The 21,067-nt window shown below is 36.2% G+C and overlaps 1 protein-coding gene across 7 annotated transcripts in view; it reads left to right on the top strand.

The window, feature by feature from the left end:
- The window catches only part of NBEA (neurobeachin), a 490,542-nt gene that overhangs the window by 286,512 nt on the left and 182,963 nt on the right, over positions 1-21,067 (top strand). For all 7 annotated transcript variants that reach the window (XM_065627071.1, XM_065627076.1, XM_065627075.1 and 4 more), the window contains exon 39: positions 13,262-13,386. In XM_065627071.1, coding sequence (XP_065483143.1) covers positions 13,262-13,386 — 125 coding nt within the window. The remainder of the gene's footprint in view (positions 1-13,261; positions 13,387-21,067) is intronic.

Below are 21,067 nucleotides of genomic sequence, written 5' to 3'. Positions count from 1 at the left end.
CATTGATTTAAGTAAGAACATACAGCCAAATATAGCCAAGTATGTATTCTTTGTAAAGCATATTCCTATAGGAAATTGTACTACACCATATCAACTGAACTATGAAAGTACATGGAAAATGTAGGAGATACGTGTGGTCATGTCACAGATTGTGCTACAGACAAGAGAAGAATCAGCTGTGTCTTTAGATTGTCACACAGAATTGCTTAACAGATTAAGTAGCTAAAAGGAAGGAAAACATTTAAGAGTATATCCAGAATAATGGATTGTCAGATACTTTGTATGCAAGAATTCTTTAAAGCCTTTGCTGCTTATTTTTCTAAAACTCACAAAACTGGAGATTTTTTTCAAGACAGAAAACAAGGAAGTTTAATTCTGCGTTGTCTTTTTTTTCTTTCATGTCTGCTGCTTCTCCCATGAGTTTTGCAGAGCCAAAAATAAATCATTAGGTCATGCTGATATATTTTGGGATATTTTATAGAAGACTGTTTCTATACTTCTAAAGAACCTCTTGACTGTCAGAAATAAAGTATAAATAGAACAGTTTTGATTTACTTGCCAAGCTGGTTTCTCAGCTCTTACAAAAGTTCCCAAGAACAACAAAAAAAACCCCCACAGAGTTACGATTATTTCAGCATTTATTTGATAGTATTTTAAACATCGTCTCTATTACAAATTCTATACCACTCATGGCTATTCCATTTGGCAAATGTTTTTTTCATCAATACAAGTTGCGTTTGTAGATAGTAATAACTGGTTATACACCAGTCAAGAGAGACCTGCTAATTGGGCCAGCATGTCTTTTTTTCAATTCTTAAGACCAATATTAAGTTTAAAGCTAGATGTGTGCTTTGTCTTATGCTGTACTTCCAGATGATACTTAGGAAAAAAAGAAATCTGTCCCAAAACACTAGTGGAAATTGTAAAACTTCAGACTTCTATAAATTTTGAATTCAAAGATTTCCAATTACTGAGCTTGAAACAGCATTTTGCAAAACCAGTCATTCTGTTAAAATAGTATATTATTCGACTTGCATTTTAATAAACAGCTCTGCATGATGGAAACTAAAATAATTGCCTTGATAAAACTTTATTACTTATTTATTAGATTTTGATTACTATTGCTGTTCATTGATAGACCTCAAGAAAGCTAATTATTTCATCTCAGTGCCAGGTTTATAAGTTAGCTGTCTTTAAACAGTTGCAGCTTGAATAATTTATAAAGGTTTGAAACAGCAATTCATTATGGGTTTTTAAGAAATGGTATTAAAAAAACCCAAACAACTGTGTGTCTTAGTTTTGGAGTAGCACTCTAAAAATATTTAGCTAAAACATTTTTTCTTTCTTCTAATTAAAGATTTTGAGAGAAAAAAAAATCTATTCCTGGATGCCATAGACTTTGAGCTGTGACTTACAAACAAGAGTAGCTAATGAGATAACCAGTCCTAGCTGTCTAGCTCAACCCTGCTGTTCATGTCAAAAGTAGAGCTCTAGATTTTTTGACAAGGCATTGCTGATTTGCCTTGAAACTAGACTGTAATTTGTATGTTCAGTAGCTTCTTCATGAGAAATTCAGATGCCTTAATCTGTGCATCTGGAATGGAGCAGACAGTTGGGGCAGCACCCTCATCAGCAGTCACATACGTGATCCCTGCTTACAAGTCTGAGCCTTTAGAGTTTGACCTTTAAGTAAGCCAAAGAGGCACCAAAATTTTCAAGAACTTCCACAAGCTCTCTTATTTTGGATGCCTACTTTGAATACTTGAGACTGTATTATCAGTTGTTCAAGCACAGTAACCCCAACTGAAACAACTTTTAGGTTGTGTTTAGCTCTTCTGGAACTGCAGATCAATCACAAAAGCCTAGATTTTTTTTTGAGAAGGTAGGACCCTGCTGTCCCTAGTTAGATACTTAATATGATAGCTAACTATCCTGAAATACAGAGTAAACTGCTTTTTCTTGTAAAAGGTGCCTGCTTCATCATAACATCTGCATAATCTCAGAACTTCTGCGATGTGCTAATGTGGACAGTATGGGGGTGACATTTACAACAAGCTGAGGAGGGATGCCCCCAACCTCCAGCTTTGCTTGAGTTTCTTAATGTGGTGGTATTATTGCTGCTCAGAATTCAAAGGGAAAATTGATTTTTATTTCTTTTTTTCAGAAAAGGTAGAAAATTCTACCTAAAGAACCTAGTACTGTTCATTTCACTGAGTAGCAAAATATCCTATCATTTACATAGGTGGAGAAGGTAGCACTTGTGCAGAGGCAAAGGAGGAGGAAATCTCTGTGGGATCGGAATAAATTGTTCCCTCTCTGTTCCCTTTTCACTACTACACCTGAACCAAGCAAATACTACTAAAACACTCAGTTAGATGGGCAAGGATTGTTTTTTGTGGAGTTGAGTTTTGGGGGGTTTTTTAAGGAATTTCTGTGAAAGAATGGAATCAGGCAATAAGATGCTATACTAGAGGAAGGCATAACTACAAGAGAGAGTTCTCTTAATTTCCATTGGTTACAACACCAGTTTATTTGTTTTTCTGCAACCAGTTGTTCTCCTTCCCAAGGCAGAACTGAGTCCCCGTGCTTCTGACTCAAATGCACTTAGGTATTCTCGGCTGAAAACCTGAACAGAAGTAGTGAGCTGTATTATCAGACAAATGTTGGCTACAGAATTGTTGCTGGAAAAATATTTAATTTTTGAAGCTCAAGAGATGAACTACATTGAATACTTGATTAAAAAAAGAAAAAGAAAAGAACTTTAATTCTGTAAAAGCCTTAGGTAGTATTATAAGAACTTTATCTATTAAAGTTAACCTTGTTCAAAAACCAGCATGTCATGGCAAAATTAATAGTTGTCCTAAAGCATTTTCCATTTAGTTTATTAAATCTGGATTTTACTTTGTTAAAATTAAGATACACAAGTTATTTTCTGAGGCTTTTATCTGATTTCTTATGGGTTATAGCTGTAAAATGACACAATACTTTCCAGACAGTTTAGCCAAAAAGTTGTAATATTTCCTGAGGACTCCTGTTTGTTGTGTTCAGAGGGCACCCACTTTTGTTCTTCCTTTTGAAGGTGTTTAAGAAGCAAAATAATATTGCTACCAGCAGGTGGTATACTTGTACAAACAGAAGAGTTGAATGGAAATTGTGTTTTAAAACTTTTTTTAATCAGAAAACAGTATTTTGGTTAAACATTTTGGTGAAAAATTAAGATGGTCTAAGTCCTTATGAAAATACCTGATTTTTTTCCCTTTCATTTTTTCTAAATTAATAAAAGCTTTCAGAATTTTTTATTTTGAAATTTTATTTTGTTTTCCTGTTGTATTTCTTCACAGCAGGAATACATAAACTGATGTCATGGTACCTATTTCTGTGTGATGTTATGAAACCATATAGTCAAAATGTAAAATAAATAGATTTTCTATTCTAGAAATTGGAAAATCACTTGCTACATACTTGAACTTTTGTATCAGTGAAACTTTGAGGCATTTCTATGTTTAGAATAAGAAAAGCTGCACACAGCATGGAATACATTTTACTTAATTTTAGCCATCTACAATTATGCTTCTAGTCTAAGCCATTCTGTCTGTATCTTTACAGTCAGTCAAGAAAGAGGAAGGCAACCTCAGTATACCTTTCATTTCATCTTGGAGTTTTTTATATGGTAGCATCACGGTAGTACTTATGAAATGTTACTAAGTACGCCACTGTGCTGAGATGGCGTGACGTAACAAGAAATACATTAAAAATAAAAATGTGCTAAAATACTGTGTATTCTTTCAAGACATTTTCCAAAAGTGAATTTTACCCAAATTTTCATTTCTTTGAAACTTTAAAAAGGCTTTCTGGGCTTTGGGAGTTTTGTTTCTTCTTTGTTTGGAGTGATGACAATACATTCTGAAACAGAAGAAAGGTTCCAAACTAGGAATCTGAGTTAAACCAAAGGGTATTGTTCCAATCACTTTCTTTTTGTTTTCTTTGAAGATAATATTACTATATGTCTTCATTTTAGTAACCTTAAAATTTATTGCTTTTTAGCGTTTCTAGAGATACAATATATTATTCCTAGAACTTGCATTCTGTTGTTATTGATACATTGTGACTAAGAAAACCCATTGTGATTATGGTGAGTCAAACATTGACAATTTATGTATCCACTTTTTATATTGCCTCAGTTACTCATTCAGTGTCACTGGATTAACTAAAAGGACTAAGTATAAAACTTCAGGGAAGTGTATTGTTTCATTTAGCTGTACTACATGTAGCATCCTGTTATTGCACGATAGTTACTTGGATAGATTTGCCAAAGTTCTCTCACATTACTTTAAATTTGTTTTATGTTAAATCAATTTAATAATTAAAAAAAATCTACTTACCTTTATTTTTAATTTGTAGACATTTGAATTATTGTTATTTCCATTGCTAATTTTTAAGATGTACATGACTTTTTTCTTTTTTTCCTATACAGCTTCATGCATGCTTAGTCTTATTTCACTAAAACTAGTGCTCCTTTATTATAATATTATAAAATCGGGGTTTAAAAAGTCTTTAGTTTCTTACTATTTAATAACACAGCAGGCATTCCAGAATGAACATCTCATTCTGGGAGTCTAACCTTTATAAAAAAATCTAGACAATCAGGATAATTGTTAGTCCTTCTGTGTGTGTGAGTGTGCTTGTTATGAGTTTGTTACTTCAGACTCTATGCAATATACTAAAATCCCCAATCCCTTTACAAATTGTCTGCGTTTTATATAAATTTTCCTGATGATCAGAAGCAAGTTATCAGATATGCAATATAATCTGGGGATTAACTGCCTTAGAAGGTTGTGTTTCAGGTACTGCTATAGGTAAAATGAACACCTCTGTTGCCACAGCCTCCCTTTCACAGCTACTGACATTATTCTTCTTTCTGATGTCTTGTCTAACTGAAGATTAATACATCTGGAGAGATTTCTGTTTTCAGCTTCCTCTTTCTATTTTTCATCTTTTGAACTTCAGTGTCCTCAGTTTTTTCACTGAAATCAAGTCATGGAAGTTTCAGAAATTGGAGGGTTTCCTTAAGAGTGTGTATTAAATATATCTTTTTCCAGTGCCTTAAGAAGAGAATAAAAGCCACATAAATCACCCCCTCTTTTCTGACAAGGATGTTACACTATAAAACAGTTCTTAGAAAATTCGCCTTCGGGAATTTGGTGGATCTTTAGTCATTAGCCATCTTCCAATACTTTTTGCTCTCTAAATCTGTAGCAAATTCTCTGTTCCTCTCAGCTTTGTCCTTCATTATTAATGCAAGACCATTAGTAACATGATAATAGGAGAGAAACTGTGTTTTCTTTTTGCCTTTCAGAGGTAACTCCTCTGCTCTTGTTCTGATGATCAGGGTAGTATTTTCTGTTACTCGGAGTTCCTCCATGCTCTATTTCACCCTGATTTCGAAGTCCACTTGAAAACCCTTCCCCTCCACCCAAACCTTGCAAAGCTACAACACACAAATACTGATCTCTGTAAAAGTTTGCAGGTTTATGAATGACATTCATCCTTGACAAGTGTAAACAACTTCACAACTTTTTCTTCCCCATTTTAAAAATTTTACCATTCTCCAGTGTCCAAGGGAAGCCTGTGGATCCAGTAGTGTGTAATCTGCTGGTAACTCGTGCTGCATAAGTAATCAATTGTGTAAAAACGAACCATTTTTCCCTTTTTCTGTTACTAAAATAATCATACAACCCCACAGATCAGTGCTAAATTTACACAGATTTCTGGAGTTCACTGCCTGAAACAAAAGTAGCTCAAATTCACAAGTCTCAAAACGTCGTAGATTATCTAACAGATATTCTTGATAACCCACTATTATCCATCCATAATTATTCGCATCGATTTCCCTCTCTTCCCATCCACTTTCACAGTTATTTCTTTTCCACCAGTTTCCGTAGTCATTGGTTCTCTTCTCACATCTCTGTTCCTTACAAGCTCACTACCTCTCATTTTTTTCCAGCTCAGTGTTGCTTTTTCTCCAACAATCAATAATTACATTTCAAACCTTTCATCTATGCTTTTCAATTTCTTTGCCTCCCAATCTGTTGTCTTTATGAAGTATGAAACTTCTCAGGCAAGAATTGAGTCACTCAACATCATATTCATAAAAAAAAACTTTTAAAAGATTAAATGTTACCTAAATTTCCCTGAGTATTTAGCATCCTTCTATTTAAATGGTAAGCTCTTTATCTGAGACTTTCCCTCCTGCCCTGAAATTCTGCCAAATATATTCCTGATGTTTAACAATAATAATTCTTGTGCATGCATACTTAAGAGAAAAAAAAAAGGTTGCTGTTTATAAGAATTCCTAAATACTTTTTAAACTCTGATTTATAATATTTTTTCCATCTTTTTCAATTTTCATTGCATTAGATGTTTCTGAGGTTCGTTGACATCTTTACTCCCTGTGTTGGTACTTCCAGTTTTTACTATTATTGGTATTATTTGTTTAGTACTAGTCTTCATTTTCAGTATTTCTAGGTTTGTCTGTTTTTTTGTGGTTTGTTGGTTGGTTGGGGTTTTTTTGTTTTGGTTTTGGGGTTTTTTTGTGTTTTGGTTATGTTTGTTTGTTTGTTATCTGGGATTCTCTAGAATGCTCTTTGGAAAAACATAGCCGAGCTTTGTGGGTTTTGTAACTAAAAAAATGGGGTTTGTGTAGGGTAACTACACCAGTTATGTTAATTAAGGCTTCTAATATTTGTTTCTGTTTATGTATAAAAATACTTTCTTTTCTTTTAGCCATTACAATGTAGGATGTGATTTTTGAACGCCTGCCTCACCATCTTGATAAATACAGCAGTCAATATTTCTGTTTTAAGCACAGTCAGAAAAACCTTCGCCCTAATACAATTATTGTATCTGTTCCTCTACCACTTCTGAAGAGTATCAGTTGCTCTTTCATTGCTACAAAAGACTTCTACTACTTAGATCTTCCCTCAAATAGGTTTATATTTTGGCTTGTGCTTTTTAACTGTAATAAATATTGCATAAGTAATAATTTGTATTTTTTGTATTTCAAGTTTTCTTTTGCTTTTTTTTTAATGTTACATTTTTCCTGGTTTTAATTTTACCTTAGGGAAATGCTTTATACTTTTCCAATATACATTTTTTTTTCTCATTTCTCAAAACATAGTCATAATTCCACACTGCAAAAACAATTGCTTTTCCTTTTTAAAATGTTACAGAAAAACAATTAAGTCTAATTCTTGGCATTATAGATCATCCGTTCCTTGCCTTTTCTATGCAGTTTCCTGGTATTACAAAGACTATGGATTCTCTAACATCCTTCCAGTTCTGTGACCCACCTCTTTTTCCAAACAACTTTGTCCCCTTCCCCCATGCCCGCAGGCTTGTTCCTCTTCATTAACATATTCAAACTTAATCTCTTCCATCTGGCAGCCCATCCTTTGGGCTGCAGTCTGAGAATCTTTCATGGACATGTGCACTGCTGCTCTCCACTCTTTGTGGTCAATGGGGCAGAGTCTGGTTGGAGGCCTGTATCTAGTGGAGTCCCTCAAGGGTCGGTACTGGGACCAATATTGTTCAATATATTCATCAATGACTTGGATGAGGGAATTGAGTGCGCTGTCAGCAAGTTTGCTGATGACACCAAGCTGGGAGGAGTGGCTGACACGCCAGAGGGCTGTGCTGCCATCCAGCGAGACCTGGACAGGCTGGAGAGTTGGACGGGGAAAAATTTAATGAAATATAACAAGGGCAAGTGTAGAGTCTTGCATCTGGGCAGGAACAACCCCAGGTTCCAGTACAGGTTGGGGAATGACCTATTAGAGAGCAGTGTAGGGGAAATGGACCTGGGGGTCCTGGTGGACAGCAGGATGACCATGAGCCAGCACTGTGCCCTTGTGGCCAAGAAGGCCAATGGCATCCTGGGGTGTATTAGAAGGGGGGTGGTTAGTAGGTCGAGAGAGGTTCTCCTTCCCCTCTGCTCTGCCCTGGTGAGACCTCATCTGGAATATTGTGTCCAGTTCTGGGCCCCTCAGTTCAAGAAGGACACGGAACTGCTGGAGAGAGTCCAGCGCAGGGCAACGAAGATGATGAAGGGAGTGGAGCATCTCCCTTATGAGGAAAGGCTGAAGGAGCTGGGTCTCTTTAGCGTGGAGAAGAGGAGACTGAGGGGTGACCTCATCAATGTTTATAAATATATAAAGGGTGGGTGTCACAAGGATGGAGCCAGGCTCTTCTCGGTGACAACCAACAGTAAGACAAGGCGTAATGGGTTCAAGCTGGAACACGAGAGGTTCCACTTAAATTTGAGAAGAAACTTCTTCTCAGTGAGGGTGACAGAACACTGGAACAGGCTGCCCAGGGAGGTTGTGGAGTCTCCTCCTCTGGAGACATTCAAAACCTGCCTGGACACCTTCCTGTGTAACCTCATCTGGGTGTTCCTGCTCTGGCAGGGGGATTGGACTGGATGATCTTTTGAGGTCCCTTCCAATCCCTAATATTCTGTGATTCTGTATTTGCCTCTAGTGGCTGTAGCTGCAGGTGACACACAGCAAAATGCATTTATACATGACCAGGGACTGGGTTTCACAGCCATGGAGCTGCTGGCATGGATGCTGACTGCCCACAGAGTGGACAAAGGCTTCCTGTTTACGACAGCTAATATTAATAAGTAAAAGAAAAAACCCTTCCCATACACTTCTTTGGAGCTGTGGCTGAAGGAGTTAATAGAAAATATTTTCAAAAGTTTTCTTTAACCTGAGCTGTAGAGATGTTGTGAAAAGGCAGGGAGGACTTTGCTGTTCAGGCTGGCTTGATACTCCTCTAAGTTGTTTTGGTGGAGAGCTACACAATTTCTTCTTCAAGAGGGTAATACATTGGGCTACCTGACATACTTTAGTCTGTCACAATAATCTTTGTGCCCAAACATGTGGAAGGTGCATATGGTATGGTAGCAAAGAGTATTATACAAAATTCTGGGCAGTTCTCAGTCTTAGGGCAACCTGCCCTTGGGAGACTTCGAAGCTTTTTGCTCTAACGTATCAAAGTTCACACTGACTACCTAAGGTAGCATAAAACCACTTTGCCTTTCCATCCCATGCTGGCCTTTAACAAGATGAAATACTGTTTGAAGTAGGAGAATGTACACAGCGAGCTGCTAAGCGGGCACCAGTGATGACAGTGAAATAGAATTTGTAATCCTTCAATAACTGTAGTAAAATAAGGCTTGTTCCATTAAAATATGTACATTCTGTCTGTATTAACTATGTGAAATACTGCATATCTGAAACTTGGGATTAAGTTTGCAACATGCACACCACTCCAAATAAAATTTTTCATTTAAGTAACCTTGTAATATCACTAGTTTCATACCAGCCCTCATTGTGACAAGGATGATCAAGGTTTATATTGGATTATATTACAGTTTGTAAGGAAATTATCTTGGCAGTTAAACTCATGGTGCAGACTTCCTTGTGTCATGTGTACATTTTAGGGTACATTTAGAGTACATTTACATTTAGGGTACATTTTAAAGAACTGTTCAGTTAAAACGATACAGATATATTTCTTTTTTGAAGTATGGAGTAGCTCATGAATGGTGCTATGAACTTTCAGTTCTTAAAAAAAAAATTCATTGCAGTATGCTTAATATGCACTTTTTCATTCAAACAAGCCTGATTCAGAATGTCACTTAACTGGTATGATATACGGGGAAATGAGAAATTACATGTAATCTAGTTGGCTGTGGAAATAAGGATTATTAATAATATACATTACTAAGAAAAGTAAAGTTTATTGAAATATTGTACTTCTTACAGAAATAAATTACTAAAATAACTTATTCAAGTCATTTCTAGGAAAAATGAGTTGTAACAGAAAGAGATGTGGACGATTTGCAGACACAGCTCTCTTCTAGGACTGACTTGTGCCCAGTACAGTGTTAGAAAGTGTAGTTCTGCTTGATTTACAGCCATCACTTAGAGCTACCTAACAGTTACCTAAACTGAAAAATCTTAAAGCCTGAATAGTATCCACAGGATTAGAATATAAGTATTTCTGAAGTACTGTAATCTTGGGGTTAGACAAGTTAACACTGATTCAGTCCATAGCTCTGGACTTTTAATGCAGGTTAAATTCTTAGTTTTAGGCTGGAGCTTGTGGCCAGTGTCTTCTACTTGCTAGTATTTTTAATGTAATCCAAAGATGTATTAATATAACTTTTTAGAAAAGTCCCACGAATTTATCTGTCAATAATGCAAGTGATGAAACTCAACCATTCAAAACTTTCTCTACATATAGCCATTAGCTTTTCAGGCATCTGCTTTCTTGCTAACAATAGGGTAGGAGAAAAATGTCTTTTTTTGAAAGATGTTGCTCAAAGATTCAAAGGCAAATGTGAGAGTAACTGGTTAAGATTCAGAAACCTTTTTGGTAGGGTTCAGATACCCTCTTCCAGTATCTGGTTTGTGTTCTGTTATTTGAAACTTTTTATTTTGCACCATTGTCTGTTTCAGACTTCCATCCCTGCTGAATCTGTAACCCTTTTTTTGGATCCCTAAAATAGACTTTGTCATTTCATAACATCTTTACTTAGCACTTCATTAACATAGTGACTTTAAAATCTGTTCTACTTTCAGCTGAGAATATACAGTATTCTTCAGACTGATTAATGACATTAGTGGATTACCAGATTAAATACAGAACAAATTAAAAATGAAGTTATTTTAGTCTTTAAGTTTTTCTTGATTTCAAAAAAAGTTTTTAATTCTTACGTAGTTGTTTCATTTTTATGAGCCTAACAGGTTTTTTTTATTATTATTATTTTTGTGGAGATAAATGCTGTTTCAGAGAACTCTCATGTTTAAAAAATTTTTCATTAATATCTTTAGTCCTGTTTCATCATGACTTACTCTTAGATGAAAGTAAAAATGGAAAGTTTCTTTCCTTTCAAAAAAATCACTATGATAAAACATCTTTAGGATTATCTTTGATCTCATCGGTTTGAAACAGACTAGAAGTGCGCAAGGAGCCTTTAAGCTTTGTCATTTAAACCATTGGGCAGTTGTCTGCCCATTTTTGTGTTCATATTGCAGAAGGGTCAAGGGGATTTAGCAGTCACAATAAAATTATTTAGCACTCAGTGTAGGAAGAGAAATTATGGACTGATACTTCAAGCGAACGCGATGTCTGTGAGCAAAAACTGTCTCATAGTACAAAACTGAAGTAAGTACTTTACTTAGCAAAAGGTAATTGGCACTCAGGATAGCAAGGTGTTTGTGTCTCATGCATGCAGCCCAGGCCATTAGTGCTGCACCTTCCCACCGTGGGAGCTCAGTCACTGCCTCATCTTTACACAAGATGCTCTGAACTGCTCTAGGTGAGGAAATAACTCCCACTGAACTCCTGAAGTTGTTTTTTTTACTGCTTGCAGATAAGTAAAATGCCTTCCCTGCAGGGGAACAGTGGGCACCTTCATGCAGACTCAAGCACATAGTGAGTTTTAAACTAAGGAGATTCAAGCTAGACATGAGGAAGAAATTTTTTACAGTGAGGGTGGTAAAACCCTGGCCCAGGTTACCCAGAGAGGTGGTAGATGCCCCGTCCCTGGAGACATTCAAGGCCAGGCTGAATGGGGCTCTGAGCAACCTGATCTAGTTGAAGATGTCCCTGCTCATGGCAGGGGAGTTGGATTAGATGACATTTGAAGGTCCCTTCCAACCCAAACTATTCTATGATTCTATGAATTTCATTCTGAATGCAAAAAAAAATACATTGACTAAAAATGATGATGTGCTGCTTCTGAAAATGTGTAAGTAGCTAGAAGCTATGTTGCTACATCAACTCCCCTTGGTGCTCTGCCCTCCAGATCTGATCCAGGTCTCATGACAGCAGTTAGTAAAGTTGGACAAGAACTCATGCAAGCGTGAAAAAAGTAGTTAAATGGACTGTAAAAAGTGAAAAAGGTCTGTTCTACAGTAGCAAATTTCTACATTTCCTCTAGAAATGGCTGCCAGCACAGAGCTTCTCAAAGTGAAGGCAATGTAGGAAACAATGGCTGATCTAATACCTAGAAAAATCCAGCAGAGATGTAGCCCATACTCATTACCTGAAAGCTATTTTTTTTTTCTTTTTTTTCCTCTCTGTCTTTTGTCTGCCTGCCTCCAGGGTTCTGCAGATAGATTCAAAATGACTGGTTTAAAGCACTGGTTTCCTGGTTATGGTCTGCAAGGTCATGATCTGCAGACTCATTTTAAGTGTATAGTGTGTTCAGTTATGAGTTTTATGATAAGTATGCATCCACAAACATTCTGGATATTTGACAGTGGTCCAAAAAGTTTTTAAGGTGTTGGCTTAAACTACAGTTTTGCCCAAATATCTCACAGCTTACTTATAAAATTGCTGTGGGAGATGTTTATGTTGATAAGTCCAAAAAGTTGTTTGAAAGTGGAGGTGGTAATTTCTGTAAAACCAAAGCTGAATACCAGATGTATCTGATATATATGTATATCTTTTGACTTGAATATAGATTAATAATGGTTTATATAATTCTACAGAACTTTAATATTGCTTTCGAATGTAAAAAGGCAATGAAACACTAAGACAGCCATGGTTGTTAATGGCTTGTATTAGCTTGAAGCTATAAAATCATCCTAGTACTCTGTTAGTGCTGGAATAATAATTTACCAAGACAATTACCACATGGTGGAATTTTTTTGCTGCTCTAATTCAGTGTTATTAATAATGAATAAAATTGCAATTTTCTCAGGTTGCTAGGGGCAGTGGGGAATTATTTCAATGAATATTTCAGCACATTAGTTTAATCATAGTTCCACAAAATTCAAGTGGGCAATATTTTATACTTCTAAGTTCAGTCTGCTAAGGGACCATAGTCATTAAATTGCAAACTATTTGCGTTGAGGTTCATTCTATGATTTACAAGCCTTGTTAAAAACACTGTAAAAGAAAGCAAGCTGTGCCATTAATACTTGTAATTTGATGCTGCATTTGTTAATGGGCTCAGTGTGATTAATGTTGTTAGCAGCAGGCAGAACATTTTGAGACAGGCAGTGCTGGCGTTTATAATATATAAATGCATGTAAAGAAATGTTAGAATATTGTAAGTTTTAGTAATATATGTTTTTACAAGTTTGCATTGCTGAAATAGAAAAGCAGCAGTGAAATTATACTATAATGTATGTAAATACAGTTCAAGCTGTGGTAGGTGCTGATGTGTGTGTTCTTTATTTCATAGCCAACTGCATGACTTCTGGCGCTTGGACTACTGGGAAGATGATTTGCGCCGGCGGAGGCGATTTGTTCGCAATGCTTTTGGGTCTACTCATTCTGATGCTCTCCTAAAAGCTGCCGTGGAATATGGTCAGTACTAACTCCTGCTTAAAAATACAGCTTATGATGTTCTTTTAATGTCCATGAATGCCTTAGAATAGTGTGCCTTCTTTTCTAAGGACAGTGCTGAGAATTCCGAGGACAACGTATTCTTAGGAAAGGAATTCTTTCAATTCTTTCACTTTAATGAACCAGAAGACTTCAGCTTGTGGGCTGTTAAATTCTCTGATCCCCAGGGGGTTCACATTATACCTCTCTAGCATTCCCAGACACTAATTTTGAGACATCGATAAAAGTAACTGAACTTGTCTCTCCGGAGTGACAGAATGAAACTGTTAGGCCATCAAATTAATGTGTCGTAATAGTTCCATTGGAGACCTTTCATGAATGAGGAATTAACTGTTCTGTAAAAATATCATAAGTTTTATCATGGCATGCATAGTCTCATCCAAAAGTATTTTTTCCTGCAAATCATGAAATACATAAGACCTCGTTTTAAATAATTATTTTAAGGTTACTTGTGATTTGAATAGTAAACTGACTACATAGGAACTTCAGTCTAGGAACTTAAGGGTTAGATAAGGTTTGATTTTCATGGAGAGGAAGCTGGAGTAAAAAAGAGAAAGGAGGAAGATGCTTACAATTTCCCTTACATCATCTTAAAGTTTCTTATGTTTAGTGACTTCTGTACACCAGACTGAGCGTGATTACTATAAAAGTATAATGCAAATTTCATTCTCAGGTTTAAGGTGGGGTAACATATCAGAGAAAGGAATTTTTTAGATAATATTAAGATTTTTTCTGTCCCTTTTTCTTTTTTTAATCCGTAGTACTGAAAAACAAATCCTGGGATTCTTTAGCATTTAGGAGGAAAAAACTGAAATCATTGTACCCAAAGCAAATTGAGCTTTTCAGCTGATGTTTAGCCAAAGGCTAATGTTGCCAGAAGTTTGGAATAAGATAGATATAACGCTAACTCTGTGTGACCTACACATTTCACCAACTTTGCAGGTTGTTGAGGCAAATAGCTGGGATTTGAACAAGGTTAGACATATAAATGAATATCTGTGTATGCAGTTATACTACCTAGTGTAATTTAATACTTATTTAAACATGAAGGCTATCATATGCAGGACTTCAGGTCGTAAACTGTTCATAAGTTGGGTTAAGGAAGACATTTCCCCCAGCAGTATATCGTATTTCATATTTGACAAAGGGTTATTTTCTCCACATTCTTCCAAAGATAAAAATAGATCTTATGAGAGGCAGATGCAAAACTGAGCTAATTGCTGTGTTGCTTTTGTAAGGCAAATAATCATCAAAACCATGGGCTTTATTCATTATGCAGGCATAAGAACCTTAAAAATATTTTTATTGATGAATGTTTTTAATTTTGGATGTTAAACTAACATTAAAACAGGAAGAAATCTGATTTATAAACTCTTACAAAATTTTAGGCCTTGATATTATCCTGTTTTTAAAATAACAGGAGCTTTCCATTTACTTAGATTTTGTTTTGTGCCTATATAGCAGGAATATTGTCTCTCTGGGACAAGTTTATCCTCAGAGGATACTGGAAAAGGTTTTGTATTTTTTTTTTAATGAGGACTATAATATAAGCTGCACTCAACAGTTTCAGCATGTTGCAAAGATTGCCTCCATTTATGTATCTTATGTGTTCTAGTATTTTAGTACAGGTGGCAGCTGCCTGGTAGTAGAGTTAGCCTGCAAGGCAAAGCTACAACTAAAAGAAACAGAAAAACTGAAATAGTTATAGTCTTGGATTGGATTGTTTCTATCTAATTTCACGCTACTCGCCTGTGAGTACATTCAACATACAGGAAAATTAAAGCTCAGGTGTGTTTAGGGGTGATACACATCAAACTTAGTGGTTGCATAAAAGTTACAATAGACTGAAGTCATCCTGTTTGCAGAATTAAAATAAATAATTCTAATTTTTCACATATGTATTAAAATTAACGTATGGAATGTTAAGCATGCATTGAAGTTATAGTTTATGGATTCTGTATAGATGTACTTACTTTTCAGAGGCTTAAGCCTTTGGATTTTAGTACTGAAACTTTTAGCTGACCTTTCTCTGTAAGAAAACATCCTTAACACTGATGTTATTTTTATGCCTCTTGGTGTTACTAATGAGTTGAATAATTTATGAGGTTGTCATGTGAAAAGGATTTGGTGCAGTTTGATGTACTTTTAGCCTCTGGTGTTGGAATGCGAGGCAGATTTTTTTTCCACAGGGCTTAACTTTCATTGTATTGTTTTTATTAGCCTCATTTTGATAATTTTGCTTGGAACAGTTTGATAGTAAAATGTCCCTACCTTCCAAAACTAAGCATGATATCACACTTCAGAAAGAATTTAAGGCATCTAAAAAAATTCTACTGCATAGTTTTCCAGTAACACATTTTTTCCTGACCTCAGATACTTTGTTTTTGAGAAATAAACTATTCATCGAAGCAAATTTTGTTGAACTTTTGTTATATTAATAGCAATTTTTCATCTTGACTGATACCTCCAGCACAACTAAAGCTATTTTGAGCATCAGTAAAATAGTGGAAACATCTCATGTGTTTTTGTTATCTACATTGACTGTCAGTTATCATTTAGGATTTTGTGCATAAATATTTCAGAGGAGGAATGTTTAGTCAAAGCCTAAGTCAGCAAGCCCCTCAGTGTCTACGATCAAAGGCATCAACTTAAGTAGGTCTGATCAGGCATTGCAGAAGAGGGCAGGCAGTTTCAGCTGAGCAAAATCACAGAGCAAAGATGACAAAATTAATCAATCATTTCTTTGGCAGTAAATAATAGATATGCTGAGGATTGCAGATGAGAGAATTTCCAGATTCCTTGGAGATGTGCCTGCTTAACACCTGATTTATCTAAGCTTGTACATCCATCAAGATATGACCTTGATAAATAAAAAAGTGCTCTACAACTAGTATTAAATCAGAGTTGATGTTGGATGCATGGGTATTGTAATTATATAATACTTGCAGTTATCAAGGAATAGAAGAGTCTTGGAATTGAAAACTATGTCTTTGGTCTATATGCTTGTTTTAGAGAAGTAACAACAAATGTTACATTCTACCTTGAAGAGCTAAAAAAAAACACCAACTAATTTTAGCTGATAAGTTACTTCTTCCTGTAGGGAAGTTTATATATATTCTGCTGCTGGAAAACAGTATTCTTTTCAAAAATTTCTTCTACAAGGCAAGTGGGTGAAGCTCCTATTTAACTACAGTCTGTTAGTCAGCCATTGTATGCATGTTCAGATTTGATAAAATATAAATACGCATACATTTGTGTGACTGTCCATAAATGTTCAAAGTACTTGGCAAGTAAAAAATGTTTCAAAACTATGCGAAAAATTTTAACATGTTCCTATGGCTGTATACTTAGCTGTCCTTTGAGTCAGTAAGTATGTCAGAGTCATAGCAGCATTTACAAGAGATGGACTGGAGAATCTTTCCCTTTGGATTAGTCTCCTCCGTTTCTAATTTTTTTGATATTAAACTCTGGATTTGTTTATAATCTGGTAAAACAAATTTCATATCTGGATTTAAAATTTCAACCATAATTATTTCAGCATTGTATCTGCTGTGCCCTTTTTAGTTACATTCTTATTTGAATAGATATATAGATTCATTTCTCCCTTTTGTCAAGCAAAGGGATACTATTTACTGCAGTATCAAAGTACAAGCTATAATATGGGTTTTTGAAATACTGAAAACTTTTAGTAGAGTTTTCATTTTACAGTGTCAATGGATTTTAAATAGTTCTTATCTTTTAAGTTGAAATGTAGTTCCAATGTAATCGATTAAATTGTAGGCTGAAAAGTGGAAAAAAAATGATTGTTTAATAGTTTGTAAACTCTGCTTCTCTTCCTCAAATTCTACTACCAATAAATATAAGAAATAAGCAGATATGACCCAATTCACAGTGATTCTGTACCTGTGCTGAAAGAACTGACTTTCTAGCTGATCACATTAACAGTTTACAGTCTTTGGAGATTAATATAGATGAGATACTACTGTACAACCCTGGACAGTGTAACAGAAAACTGGTCCCCAAAGGTCATCTTGAGAGCAAAATAGTTAATTTTTTAAGCTTTAAAGATTGTGGTCCACAAACCATTTGCACATAGAAGGAGTCCAAGAAAGGTCACATTTTCTAGTCTGTACTGGAGAAAATGGACGTGAATAACTCAATGCCCACGTTCTAAACATATATATGTAAGCTGGTCAAATATTTCTAGTGTCTATGCTCAAGAATATTTGGCCTGTTAAGCCAATTATTGTGAAAGGTCCTGAAAACTTAGAATGAAAAATTAAAAACAAACCAAAACACACCTTTATAGTGTAATATGTAATACATTCATGTTTTGAAACAAAGCTACAGATATGTCTTATATGGTAATTACTTTTGAACTTGCATATTCTAAGTTACTCATTCCATTATGTATTTGGACATCTAATTAGCAACCTCATTCCGAGGGTGGTTCTAGCTGAAGCAGACTCTATATGGCTCCTTCTGGGACTTGTCATTACTTCTGTAAGTTTCAGTAAGTGCTGTGTATCCTTATCATCAGAAATACGGTTTCATTAGCCTGGAGAAAAGGAGGCTGAGGGGAGACCTTATCGCTGTCTACAACTACCTGAAAGGAGGTTGTAACATGGAGGGTGTTGGTCTCTTCTCCCAAGTAACAAGCAACAGGACAAGAGGAAATGGCCTCAAGTTGCACCAGGGGAGGTTCAGATTGGATATTAGGGAGAATTTCTTCACGGAAAGGGTTGTCAGGCATTGGAACAGGCTGCCCAGGGAAGTGGTTGAGTCACCATCCCTGAAGATGTTCAAAAGACATATAGATGTGGTGCTTAGGGACATGCTTTAGTGCTAGAGTTAGGTTAATGGTTGGACTTGATGATCTTGAGGGTCTCTTTCAGCCAAAATGATTTTATGGTTATACAAACAGAATTAAAAAGCATCATGTTTTGAAACCTGAAATGTTCACATCCGAAATCTACTTTCATGAAAGCAGCTGGAATTGGATAGATTTTCAAAGAGTTGCAGGCAGGATTCCTTCAGGCTGCTGAAGGACTTACATTCTGGTAACATTTAGCTTTAAGCAAGTGCTGCCTTAAAAGAAAGGGTATGTGGGTTCCCTACTATGAAACCGGGAGTCTGAAATCCATGGGAACCCCTAACTCAAACCAGAGACTGTCTTCAGAACAAGGATTCTGGATGCGCCTTGGACCTTAAAGGAAGATTCAATTTTTGAGGATACTCAATGTTAAAGAAAAATGTACCAAGATCAGCTTTCAGAAACTGTATCTCTAGAGCAACCCCTCAGTGCTGACAAGCCCAGAGCAGTTGGCTCTCACAGCTCCTGACTTCCATCTCCTGAACTGCTGAGCTCCCTGCCTTCTGCAGCCAGTGTTAGAACAAGATAGAGGGAGGGGACTCCAGAAAATCTGGTAAGAAGCTGGTTTCATTTGGCATGCACCAAATGTTGTTCCAGAAAGCTAGGTCAGAGTTTTACAAACAAACTTGCCTTGATATTTTCAGGTGATAAGATGTTTGAAGAAATCAAAATGTCCCATGAACTGGAGATATTCAGTTTCTTCGTTTCTGTTCAGAAGCTTTATTGTAAGATCAAATGCCTTGTTCTAGGAAGTCTGAATGCCCACCTAAAAGCTAGTCTTCTTTTCCAGACATCTTGCATTTTGCGATCTACATTTAATATATTAGGTTGTTGATGCTAATGACATTGCTAACAATTTAGAGGTGTCTTTTGTTGATGAAAATACCACCATTGTTTACAGTAAATTCAAGACCGTTGGTCAAAGTAACTACATAAATTGTATCTATCTAAAAACGTTAATTTCCTTTTTCTCAGCTTCCTGAAGTAGTCCTCTGACTTTATAGTCTTCACCTTGTCTTTTGTCTGTCCTTATTGAAAATGCTGACAATATTTCCAGAACAGTTTCAACAAGATTGATTTCAGAACCATCTTTAAGAAAGCAGTATTTTTTCAGAAACTAATGCAAACCTGAAAGCAAACTGAAGACAGCTGATACTGGATCATCACTTATCAGAGTTTTGCTAGCAGGCCCACTAGATGCTTAAAACACAGTTACTTTTCTAGGTGTATCTGCAGTGATGTACCACCTAAGAGATTAAAGACCAAATTATGCTTTCAGTTTTGTCTACAAAATATCGCTTTCTGTACTATATCTATATGAACAACTTTGCTGTCAGGGTTGAGTTTGTAAATTTTTTTGTAGGCTTCTTTTACATGTACTTTTACTTCTACACTGATCCAGATATTCTTTAGATATTCTTTGTTTAGCCTAGTGGGGAGAAGGCTTAAGGGGGCCTATGGTTGTAGATAAATACCTGTTGGGAGAGAATGAAGAAGATGGCGTCAGGCTCTTCTCAGTGGTGCCCAGTGACAGGACAAGAGGCAACAGGCACAAACTGAAACCCTGGCGGTTCCCTCTGGGCATGAGGAAACACTTTTTCCCTGTGAGGGTGACTGACAGTGTTGCCTAAAGAGACTGTGAAATCTCCATCCTTGGGGAGGTCTCCATCAACTTGGGGTCCAGCAGGACCCCCAGGTCCTTTTCTGCCAAGCTGCTTTCCAGTTGGTTGGCCCTCAGCATATACTGGTGCCTGGGCTTGTTCCTCCTCAGATGCAGCACTTTGCATTTCCCCTTTTTGAACTTCATGATGTTCCTGTCAGCCCATTTCTCCAGCCTGCTCTGGATCGCAGCACGACCCTCTGGCATACCAGCTACTCCTCTCAATTTCATGTCATGAGCAAACTTGCTGAGGGCACAATCTGCTCCACCATCATTAATGAAGGCATTGAATGGGTATGGAGCATAATGAAATACTTCTGATGTCAATTTGCTCATGGACAGTATAATGTTTATTGTTATTGAACTTGAGTTTTGTTGTGACTACATGAGCCACAAAAACGGTTTTGGTAGTGGTTTTCTTTTTCTACTTCTTTTTTTTTTTTTTCCTTAGTTAATGAACAATCCTGCAAATCAGTAACACACATGTTATCATGAAATACACTGCTCTGGGGAAATGCAGGTGATGACCCTTATCTAAGATAACTTCCCAAACTAATATTTAAGTAACGTCTTAAGTATGAATATAGAAGAGAAACTAAAGAACGAAAGCCCGTGACTAAAAAGAAACCCAGTTCCCTCACCCCATTCATGCACACTTAATTTTACTCTGTAAGTAAACACAAGTTGACAATCATGAGCAGTTTTAAGAAATAGCATGCACTTTATGGACAGAAAATACATGTATGCTACTTGATGTTCAGTGGTGAGCATTTCAAGAATATCTATATGGACATTAAATAAATCCATAACAATGCCTCCATATGTCATCAATAAGTCCTCTGTGTTCTTTAGTCTAAATGTGATTGTGCTGCCATGTGAAACAAGCATACAAACCATTCTGCTTCATTTGGATCATCTAAAATTATACTGATATTATGCAACATCATTTCAGTATATGAACTAAGTTCCACATCTGATTGTGAAATCTCCAATGTACTATGAATGAGTTTATATCCAAATTGTGTGCCTGAAGGAGTCACGAAAATCTGTGTATTTTTTTAAGCATAGCAATTTAAGATTTGAATCTACAGCCTTATAACTCTAGCCCA

The sequence above is a fragment of the Caloenas nicobarica genome, chromosome 1 (genome assembly GCF_036013445.1).
Source record: "Caloenas nicobarica isolate bCalNic1 chromosome 1, bCalNic1.hap1, whole genome shotgun sequence".
In the NCBI taxonomy this organism is placed as follows: Eukaryota; Metazoa; Chordata; class Aves; order Columbiformes; family Columbidae; genus Caloenas; species Caloenas nicobarica.
Note: the sequence above shows the minus strand (reverse complement) of the source record. Positions and strands in the feature narration are given on the sequence as shown.